At 34.4% G+C, this 12270-nt stretch overlaps 1 protein-coding gene across 1 annotated transcript in view; it reads left to right on the plus strand.

Moving 5' to 3' along the window:
* The window catches only part of LOC149806925 (phosphatidylinositol 3-kinase regulatory subunit alpha-like), a 393140-nt gene extending 385488 nt beyond the window's left edge, over window positions 1-7652 (plus strand). The window contains exon 20 of the mRNA XM_089959790.1: window positions 702-7652. Coding sequence (XP_089815916.1) covers window positions 702-936 — 235 coding nt within the window. The 3' untranslated portion in view covers window positions 937-7652. The remainder of the gene's footprint in view (window positions 1-701) is intronic.
* Window positions 7653-12270: the final 4618 nt, after the last annotated feature.

Below are 12270 nucleotides of genomic sequence, written 5' to 3' on the forward strand. Positions count from 1 at the left end.
GTTTTCCATGTCAACAGTCGCAGCACATGATGTACATAAAATATTATACTCTGAAATTTGATTTTTGCACACAAGTCATACCACATTATCAGTAGTGTATGAAAATTAAATACTTGTCCATTGAAAAGTCCTAGCATTTTCTAATAAGATATCTGTATGGCTCATGTTGGTTCCACATTTTGCTAACAATTTTTTCACAGTTTCAGAGGGATTGTAATATCAGAATTAATTACACATTCACATAATTATGAAATTGTACCTATCTGTTTTTAAAACAATTCATGTCATTGGGAGGGAGATGGGATGGATTTACGTTTTTGACCACACTTCAACACTTAGTGAAGCAACTTTGAACAGCATGTTTTTCCAACAGGACCACATGAATGTTTTGACAGTAAATAAACACAGCATTTGTGCTGGTCATGACTGGTCAGAGTAAAATGGTCAAATGCAACATGATTGGTTATAAATAACCAATCTTGATGTTCGTTCTAGAGTAACAGCTTCTCAGCATCTTTTGATGTATTGGATGAAACAAGTGAAAACTACTTTTCATTCAAGGAAAATAATGTGACATTCACATAGAAGGGAATTTGATCGTGCACAACTTTTCACTTGTACCATTCAAACATAATTTTTGGGTAGGTTTAAAATAATTTCCTTCAGTAAAAATAATTTGCTGTTTTTGTTTTCTTTTTCAGAAACAAGGGTCAAGTTGATCACTGTATCATTGTTGAGAAAAATTCTCATTACGGGTTCGCAGAGCCCCACATAAAGTTCTCATCACTCAAACAATTAGTTGCCCACTATCAGAAAGAATCCCTAAAGGAGCATAATGAAAAGCTGGATGTAAGGTTACTGTATCCAGTTAATCTGTCAGAAGGTCGACCCTTATCAGATGCCGAAGCAGTCTACTCGCAAATGATCAGTAATTAATTAACCAGTGCTATTTTAGACAGTGTTTTTAAAATGCTATCTTGGGCAAGAATATATGAAATCTGTGGAGTGGTCCAAGAACTACATGCCTAAAAGTTTGATGGATTTGTCCAAGTTTCAAGGAGAGTCATACATGAATGAAAATAGATTACAGGGACTCTGATGCATTTCTTTAATGAGGAAATGACTATACAAGAGGTTACATGCTCAAGCTTCCTATCAAGAAAAGCAATTGAAAAGTTTAATTCACTACCAATGTGTATGAGACTGAGACTTGAGAGATCTTTATTTTTCTATTCAGCTGTTTTAAAAGTAAATTTGAAATTGTGTTAAAATATTTTTATTTTGATAAACTTTGCTTTAAATTGCATTTGATTTTGCAAAGTTTTCACTTCCAAATTGTACGAAGAGGAGGGATTAAAAAATGGCAGTACAAGTCTCTCAGTATGTTTGTGAAAGTTTTCAGACAATTTTTTTTAACATTCTTGTTTTTAAAATAAAATCCTTGCAAGACAAGAAAGATTCTTCAAATTTTTTTTTAGGAATTTTATTTTTGTATGGTGCAAAATTTAAGTACACAGAGTAATAGGTCCTTGGGGGGAAAATAAACAAAAAAATGAGCAAAATGAGATGGCATTAAAATAATACTTGCAAATAACTTTTTTAAACTGACCTACCTTGAATTTGTTTTCTTAAGAATGTACAAGAGAAGATCATTTGCAATATACAAGATGCAAATGCATGTTGAATAAGACACAGACTTCAGGGTTCTTGTTACCTATGAATAATTTATCATTAATTCAGCCTTCACTGAAATTTGTACAGATAAGCTTGAATATGTTTGAAGTGAATGACTTGGGTATATTTTTTTATCCTGGAAATTATTATGCTTGAACTCCTTGTTTACAGGTGCAAATTTGTTGATAATGAGTAACAGTTATGCATCAATCGTATAAACTTGCTTATAGCTCAAGTGCATATGCAGACAACATAGACCCTGATTTGAGTCACATAATGACATGGCAAATCAAGGTCTGTGTTGCGAATCATTGTAATTACTCTTAATAAACTGCATAGGCCCAACGTCTGCTGGCATGTTATGTGCCAGCTGATCTGGGTCTGTGTGGTCTGCAGTTGAACTTGACTTATAAGGGAATACAAATGGTAATTTATTTACAGTTTGTACAGGATGAAAAATGTCTCTGATGTGTTGAGTCTCTTAGTCTCTGTTTACCACATTATCATCATCGTGATCTACTTGCTTTACATTTTTTTAAAGTTGTCGACTGAGTGTTAGGGCCATAATCCACTAATCTCTATATGTGTATGAAGACATTCTTGTCAGTTTAAATGGAGGAAAGCATTTTTTTCACTGTAACGTTGAATATATTTTGAGTGGACCAGATATTTAGTTGTCTCATATGTCAGCACAGTATAACTACAAACGTCTGTTTAATCTGATATCACAGATTTCTTTTTGTCTGACAAGCAGACAAAAATGCAGGTTCGAACAGATATAGTCAAACTTGTGAAATGTTGGTGTGAATATAAACCTTGTTTAGTATATAGCTCATTATAGGTATTTACAAATTGCAAGTGTAATCCAGTTTTAAGGAAGAGAATTCTGCATATTTTTGGTTGCTAAGCAGCCATGTGTATCTTGAAAAAGCCAGTTGTTTTTTCTCGGCCAACAATCGTATAGATGACTAGTCTCTTTTGTATTTTGAAACAGTTTTGTAAAATGCTTGCTTCCAAAACAGAGGCTGGGTTTTCTTCTTTAATATTCGTAAATTTGGAGTGAAAACTAATGCACAAAAATAACAAACATTTTGTCTCCGAATATTTTAGTATGTTACTTATCAGTGTTTAACCACCATTCTGTAGGTCACTTGCAAGAGAAAAATGGGAGAAAAAAGTTATCTCATTACAGTTAACAAGACAGTATTTTACAAAATATCAAACCAGCCAAAATGAAACATTATTTTTTAATATTCTCCATTGTCGTCCATCCTTCATAAAATTCTAATTCAAGATTTCTCTTGTTAATATAAATCATTTCACATATGTAATGCTTGTCAAGTTAAAGAACGATGTTTTTATCTCTTCAAGGGATTCATATTCAAAATGTATTGTTTTTCACTGTTGATGAATTGTTGTTGATCAGGAAGTCTGATGCATCACAAACATGTCCAATGTGTGCTAAATGTTTGTTTTTTATTTTTTATGACTTGTATGTATAAAAATAGGGCATGGCATTAAAGCCTTGTTTGTATCAGGATAGGGTAAATGTACAGTGAATGGTGATTTACTATGAACAAGCGGTACCTGACACAATCATAATGTTGAAGTTCATGCAGGCAGGCAGTTCCCATCCATTCATAATGTGTTAGCACAGTGCCATTCTTTTTTTTATATGTATATTCTGAGCATCTGTGAATGGATGTTAATTGGCTCTCTACACTTTGATATTATGACTGAATCATGCTTTGATCATTCACACTATTTTGACTTCAGCTGTATCTGCAAATATTTTGTCACTGCAGATATTTCTATTTTTGTGTTCCTTGCATGTGGTAAAGAAATGTTGAGGAATCTGAAGGCAGTAATTTCTTCGATTTGCATCTTTCTTTATAACAAGTAGTTGAGTCCATACAAAGTCAGAAACATTCACATAAGTAAGATATAAATTTTACTATAACTTGATCATAAACACAGTCAGGGACATGGATTTATCTCCACTGAGCAGAACTTCTTGAGAAATCCCATGTTGAGGTAATTGAACTGTCACTTTAGGTCTGTTCCAGTAAAATGTACTTCAGACCCAGGGAAGGCATTTACAAATTTGAGGAATCGTCCATAAGGGCAATGAAGGATTTTGTGTGGTTTTAATTATCTCGAAGATGAATATAAATGGCTCTTCACTACGCTACCCTCTGATCCAGCTAATCCTACATACGATGTTATTTTCAGAACCAAATACCTAACTTAGTGCAATTGGAAACCAGATTTTATTCCACCTTTTAAAATGTAAATTCTTCATCATCTGGAAGCAACAAAAAAGTATTTGCCAATGCTACAAAATTACAAATTAGCACCTTTTTTATTAAACCCCTAAAGATCATAATCTTGCAAGTTCAAAAAGTCCGCTTCAGTCCTCTTTTTTTTTTCTTCTTTTTTCTCAGAGTACATTCAGTTTAATAAGGGGGCTTCTATCATGACCATACACATCCTGTATACACATACAGTTCAAAAGATGGGGACAAATTGCAATAGAGAACCATATTGTGCTGGTTACTGGTTACATCCAACCTTTTTATAACAAAGTACAGCAATACTTTTTAAAACTGCACCAGAACCTCTCAACACCCAAATTTAATTATCTTTTCATATTTCATATCCATATTGAAAATATTGCTAAAACTAAAATTTTAAAACCAGTAATGTCTACAATTTTTTTAGACAAACATGATTTACTTATGGAATTGGGAAAAAGTAGTCTATACTGTTGGTTGGCTAGTTACATTGTTATTAAGAGTAATGAATGGACTGATATAAACAGCCATTGGTGAGCTGCAGTCACCCATTTCTGATTGAAATATTGCATGTAATGATTTAAAATATATAAATCAAAGTGTTCTATATACACATCACAAAGTACGTTTAGTGAAAACTTGACTACGCTTGGTTCATTAAACCTGTCACTGGCATCCTTCCTACAAGAAGTCAGAGACAAGAGTGTGTCATGCCATTCATATAATGGAAATGGATACCTGAACCATGTGTACACAGACCTTTATTCCTGACAAGACTTTCTCTGTAAGGCTTCAGTATTTTTACCAGTTTATGAATTGTCTTGTACTGCTAGTGCTGACTTGGAGCATTGTTCAGTTATTAAGGTGTAATGAAATGCATTGTACTGCAGTTGTTGACTTGGATTATGCACATTTGAACAGTTATTAAGGTATAATGAAATACAATGTACTGCATTTGTTGACTTGGAATATGCACTGTTATACAGTTATTAGGATGTAATGAAATACAGTGTACTGCTGTTGTTGACTTGGAAAACATGAATTGGGAAATTCAGTGTTGTTGACTTGGAAAACATGAATTGGGAGATTCAGTGTTGTTGACTTGGAAAACATGAATTGGGAAATCCAGTGTTGTTGACTTGAGAAATTTGAAAAGTTCCAAAGTGTGATCTGATGATACCAAGGTAACATTATGTTCCAAGTTCAAAAATGGGACGACCATAGTAGCTCATTTGGTAGAGCAATGTACTTTTAATGCAAAGGTCACAGGTTGGACACCTGCCCAGGCTAGCCATGGTCAGCTTCTTAATTGTTTCCTTCGGAAAGGCACTTCGCTGCAGTTTCATTAGTAATGTGTTGAAAGTTTTATTTTATTTTTCACTTGTTGATTGCATTCATCTTGTGCATGATCAGTACTCAAATTGACATGACATAAATTGCAGTGAAAGTAGTTGTTGCCTTTCCTGCTTTTTTCTCCAAGAATGTCAATATTCCTTTTTATACTTCTGCGCTGATCGTTTTGAACTTTGTACGAGTTAGATAGTCCTTTTCACCTTCAGCTCGTTTTCATTTGTCTGGACGACAGTTCTAGATAATGTTGCAATGATCCAATCATAAACAGATATCCAAAATTGACTGCAGAAATCATATTTTGAGATTTTTTGTTGTTTTTGTTTCACAAGTTCATAATTTAAGGGTCGTTTTAAAAACCTTGTAGTCCAATCACATATCAGTGTGTATACCAAAGGGTTGGCAGGTCTGTACTAAAGGGTTGGCATGTGTGTACTTAAGGGTTGGCAGGTCTGTACTAAAGGGTGAACCATGAATAGGGTGCATACCATGCCCATATCTGCTGACAGTGGAACAGATTTTTTGGTCTGTTTCTTGACTTTCACCAAGTCTGAATTCAAAAAAAAAAGGTAAACTCAATAAGAATTTTATTCTTAAAATGATATGTCAGCGAGAAACTCTAGGAAGTTTTTGAAAAATTGCAGTTTATGTATTTAAAAAATCTTTACCTCATATTTTACGGTTATATTTTTTTTTTATTACTTTAATCCTTTATTTTATATGCCTTTAAAAGAATGTTAACATTTTTACCTTTTATCCTTGATCTTGTAGGATTACATGTTTGTGCTTATTTGGATGGCTTTATCGTCTTGAAGTATTTTTCAGTTTTTATCTTTTCTGGAACTATTAACTTGCTCTATAAGGCAAGGAGTGTGCTGACATGATGTTAGACTCAATACAGTGGCTCACACAGTAAAGAAAGAAGAGGGTATGGAGATGGCTGAGTTCAGTGTGTACACGTTCATTGCTCATTTTTAGAGGAAAGGGTGGATTAAAAAAAACTTCCATTTGTTGAGATTTTCATATTTCATTCTTGCCAGTTAAGGGTTTTAGTAAGACATTTGCATTACAATTAGCACAAAAACATTTCTTTTTTAAGAGTATGAGTAGTAAAACTGATTTAATGGACACTTTAATACAAAGAATGTCAACTGAATGAGAACTGTATCACTGAACTTCATTTCTTAATTTTTTTTCATAATTGCATTTGGAATCTGCTATGGAGACAAAATTTTAAGACCTTTCGAGTGCCCTCTATTGTTCACACAGTGTCGCTCAGAGCTTCAAAATAAATACGTAAATGTTTAGCGAGCAATACAGATGTCATTGTATATTATACCTGTTACTGTACAATTATTTTTTTTTTTAAATTTAAAACTGAACCCAATGAACTTGCTTTCACACACACAGACCACTAATAGGAATTGGCCCAATATGAAAGAATGGAGAGAGATACTGTATGTACTCACATACAAGTCTGAACCTACTACAAATTTCAATTGATTTAGATCTGTTGTTATACAATCCACCAGCAGATCTGGGTCTATAGTTTCTTTTGATTATTCAGTAAAACAAACAACATACACATTGATTTGCCAGCACATTATGCAGTGGCAGATTATGGTCTTTTTTGCAGTTGAATCTAAACTAAATTCGGTGTATACAGTAGACAGAATTTATTGACTGTAACTGGACTGTTCAGGAAAATGTGATGTGTGAATATTCCAATCACACTCATTGTAACTGGACTATTCAGGAAGATGTGATGTGTGAATGACAAGTAAACTTACAGCTTCTGATTCAGTAAACAAATGAAAACGAATGTTTCTCATAGGGGAAGTTAATTTGCTGTTTTAGGTGGAGAAGTGGTCTAACTTGCTGTATTCGTTATTTGTATATCTATTCCTCTGGTAATAAATACAACAAAACTGGATTGGAAGTTTCCTGTTAAGGTTGTCACAAAAAGCACAGTTATAAGATTAATGTGTGATGTTACAGTGTTAGTCTAATTTTGATTGTTTTGTCAAAGATCTGTTTTATTTGTAATAGTTGTATAATTCTTTATTAATCATGATACATATATCTGTATTTAATCATGTTACTTATATCTTCACAATGCTTTTCATCCTAAGCCACTGGCTGTCACAAACAGGGAACAGAAATTATTTGTTCCATGAACTGTGATAGCAAAACATTGTGACTTTTGTATGTATGTGAATTCAATAACTTAAGGAAATATGAAATGTATATTTGCTTCTCTGCAGCAGTTGTTACTGGAATAAATTTGACATAAACGATTCATTCAATGAATAAAGGGAAAATCATTTTAAAAAATTCAATTTTTTGTTCTCCCAGCTGCAGGTAAATTTACATATTAAGATATCAAGAGATGGAGGATTTAAGATTTGTGTATTCCATAAAGCATTTTCCTTTTAAAATATTGTTACTGCACTCTCCCTCTCTCTCTCTCTCTCTCCACGTTAGAGCGTCCACCCCGGATGCGCGAGGACGCGGGTTCGAACCCCGGCTGAGTAATGCCTAAGATATTAAAATGGTACTAGCAGCTCCCTCGCTAGGCGCTCAGCATTAAGAGGTTAGTGTTAGGACTTGTTGGCCTGGTGTCAGGATAATATGACTAGATGGACATCATGCGGCATGATGACCCAGTGTTAGATATCACTATAAATTGTTACACTGCAGACATCACAGCGGTAATATGACTGAAAAATTGTTAAAGCTACATTAAACAGGATTCCCACGCTACTGGGAATTCGGGAAAAAGTCGGGAGAAATTATTTTTTCCCGACCGTGAAAAGACCTTGAATTTCGCAAATATTAATGAAAGTCGGGGAAAACGCGGCAATTTTCTGCCACCACTTGATGCCCGAAACAATCACGTAATTGAGTCGTAACTAAACTGATCGTGAGTTAAAGTTATCGAGTTCAAACCATATTCGGAGGATGCAGTATGGATCATTTGGATGCTTGCAATAAAAATATATGCTGAGTGAATCAAAATGCTCAGTTGATAAGATTCGTCTGTTAGACTTCTATTTTCAAACTCAGCTCGATATTCGTATCTTTCGTTACATAGAAGGTATCAAAAAACCAGTCCAACATCACAAGAAGCAAACATGGTCGTGGCAAAGCGTAGCCGCTTACCTGTGACCGACGAAACCTAAACGTTGTTAGATCGAGTGAGACTTGCATGAAATCGATATGAAAATTACTTATTTTCTCAGAAATTGTGGGTATTAAAATGTTTATGTCTTTAATCTGCTGAAAGACAAGAAAAGAATTACGGTGTTGATGAAATGTTACCTGGTACTCGCGATTTGCATTGCTAGTCGCATGAGTGCACAAAACTAACAGCCGAAATTTTCAATGTTTTAGAGAGAAGAAAAACTTAAATGAAATACGTATGCTGGTTGTAATAAAATACAAAAACGAAAGAACACGAAATTCTCCATATTTATTTATTCCGAGAACAACTTGTGGATTTTTGTAGTATCACGTGACCACGACGTTGACATGTGCTCTCTGCTTTATGAATTAGACTGGCCAGATTGCTGTTTTTTTTGTTGCTTTTTTTTAAAGTATCTGAGTTTCATTTAATATAATTGAATTTCTGTAGAACAATAGGAATTTGTTGTCGATATCACGTGACTATTGGACTTCCTATATCGTCGTTTGAGATTTGTGAAGTCATGTGACTAGTGATGCAAATGGCGAGTACAGAGTCAGGTTTCGACTATGCCGTAGTTTCGTCTAGTAAGTCAGCAGATTAAAGACATAACGTTTATAATACTTGCCATTTCTGAGAAAATAAATCATTTTCTAACGGTTTGATGTAGGTTTGAGTCGATATAACACAAGTTTAAATTTGCCATGCCCACTGGTAAGCGACTACCATATGTCGCAACGCAAGGTGGCCGCAAATTCCAACTTTTCGATATGCAATTGCAATGACCCCACACCCCAACCTAAATGTCCGAATATGAAAAATGGGGTGGGAATATTCGGAGAAAACCCGGATTAGAAAACGGACTGCTATTCGTTTTAAGCCAAATTTGTAGTCCAAATTGTTGAATCTCGGAGCTGAAATGAGAAATTGCCGTTCCGTGTATTATATATTAAAAAACTATGCGAGCCTCTGTATCAATACAGGCTTGGGGACTGGTTTAACGAATTACAAAAGACAAGTTGACTCTACATAATATTCAGAACTTGTTTATCTAACAGTATACAATTTTGAAGGTATTTTGTCAACATTTAAATCAATCCGTTTGGAAACGTTTTTTAAATGATGGATTTTTAACCAAATCGTCTAGAGGAGATTATGTGAGATTTTATTGGCACAGATAAATTTATGGTTCAACTCTTTTCGTTGAAAGACAAGATTTTATTTATTTGCGTTCATTGTTCTTTTTATAGGAAATGTTTACTTTCTATAAGATGCATGCATGCATATATTTATACATCTATCACACACACACACACAGAGAATTCTTTAGAATTAAAGGTTTGAAAGGAAACAAAACTAATATGTTCATTAAGTTGTTCCCACTTGGCAACATAATGCAGGTCAGCAAAATAATGTTAGAATCTTTATTCTGTGCATTGAAATGACTTTACATGCCACTTTATAGGAATATAATCAAACTTGTTTCGTGTGATACATTTTGTGGTTTTGTACATGATCATCTTTTCTGACTTATATGTTTTGGAGAGTCTTGAAAGAGAAACATCTTTAGATTTAGAAAATGCATGTTTTACAATCTCAAATGTTCTTTAATTCCATTCAGTAATGGTCATATGTGAACCGTGAAAAAATTGATTTCATCCTGGAAATGACCTGGAAATGTATCTTTAGAAAAGCATGGAAACCATTATTAAAAATCCAAATCTCTCTCTCTCTCTCTCTCTCTCTCTCTCTCACACACACACACACACCAACTCTCTCTTTCTCACTCGATCGATCGAACGAACGAAGTGCCTTTTAGTGACATTTTCTTCTAAACGATGCAAATGAAAGTATTAGTTTAGGTTCAACATTTTATTTCATTAAATTTGTTGTTGGAGATGACAGGCGCTACAATTTAGAAGGTAAAGGATCAGAATGAACGCCAATTACTTATAATGTTCTTAACGATACAAAAATGTTGTTGTTGTTGTGGGGTTTAACGCCATGCTTCAGGACAGGATAGGCTATACATGGCGGCCAGTATTAATGGTGGAGGGAAAACCCCAAAAAGAACCACCGACCCACGAGAATACATACATACATATACACACACACACACACACATATATATATATATATATATATATATATATATATATATATATATATATATATATATATATGACAGATGATATTAAGTTTTATTGACAAAATACTCCATTATTTAATGGCCAAAGTGAGTAACAGGTTAAACATTAACATTTCTCAAAAGTATGTAAAGCAGGAGGGTAAAGAACAATGGTGTAGAGATGTAAGATAAGGATAATAATAAGAAAAAATAGTTAAATGAGAACTCTGTCAATTAAAACGCGCCAAACATTGTTTAGATCTGAAAAGTTGAGAAAATCTGGAAAACTGGTGGAGGAACAACAACGAAAAAAATCAACAACAAAAAGCAAGATTAAAAATGAACAGTACTAATTGAGCAAGTCATTGCTGAGATGATGGCGAATCATTTGGGGAAATTGTAACTGTTCATGACCTCTTTCAAGCTTTAACTAGGGCTTTGCCAAACTGCTTGTTAATAGCCGCAATCGTTTTGACTTGACGTTCAGTATGAATTCTCGTGGTATAGAAGAATATCAGTGGAGGATTGGTTGGTGATGGCATTTTTTTTAAATCAGTAATAAGCACGATCATTTTTTTTTCTCAACCGAACGTAACTCTGTTTTTCAGGATATCGATGATGAAAGTGTTTTTACCTTTCCTAATATTGAAGGCTTTTGCAGGATGAATGACTGCAAATTGAGGCTACTTCCCAATGTGCTTTATAAAAAAGTTTGTATTGCTTCCCAATTGTTGCAGATTCAAAGTTACAATCGCTGCTCCAATGACAATACAACACTTAGAACTGGCAGAAAAAGACAATTCGATTTTTTAGGAACACGTTCTCCACACCACATACACAGAGGTTGTTTTAATAAATCATAAAGAGAGAAACTCTGAGAAGAAAAGGCAGCTGCTGTCTTTAAATGGCGTGATTGTCCCTTTTTAATTGTTGACGATTTGTGAAACGGCAATACAAGAATGAAAAGTAAGTGATGTCCTTCCCTGTGCGCTTTCAATTACGTTGACGTTTGCTCACTTTACGAGTTCTTCGATCAACGAGGCTTTCAGTACTATACACATCGTCTTTTTTGGCCACTGTTGTGACTGAGGCAAGGAAAATGTTCATTTTAATACTTCTCAGTTCATGTCTTCCAATTTATACACAAAAGGTCAATTCCAAGCACTTGTCCAGTAACATGAAACAATTCGGTTGTCCAGTCAGGTACATAATCTTTGTCGAAAGTGTTTGGTTTTTCCCAGTGCGAATCTAATTAGAGACATTAGCTTGTTTGTTTGTTTCTTCGGTTCTTTCTTTAAGGCACAGCAACACAAGTAGGTTATTTAGTGCCGAGGCAATTGGAGTAAAGGGCCTTGCCCAAGGATACACTACGGTATCTGACCTAGGCTGGTCCAATGGTAGGATTCGAACCCGCACCGTTTCGGTCGTGCGCTCGGCACGCTAACCACTGAGCCACAGCGGCTCTCGCCATTGATGATTGATGCCTGCTACATTGGTTAGACTTCTGGAAACTTTTCATTGAATGGGTTTGTATAACGTGTAAAAAAATAATAATAAAAATTATTTTTTTAAATTATATTTTTGTAATCACTGTCGCAAATCTTGCAAACATAAGCTTTTAAGTTGGGTTGTAGCAACAC

This window comes from Sinohyriopsis cumingii, chromosome 1, assembly GCF_028554795.1.
Source record: "Sinohyriopsis cumingii isolate HCF-2022 chromosome 1, ASM2855479v2, whole genome shotgun sequence".
NCBI lineage: Eukaryota > Metazoa > Mollusca > Bivalvia > Unionida > Unionidae > Sinohyriopsis > Sinohyriopsis cumingii.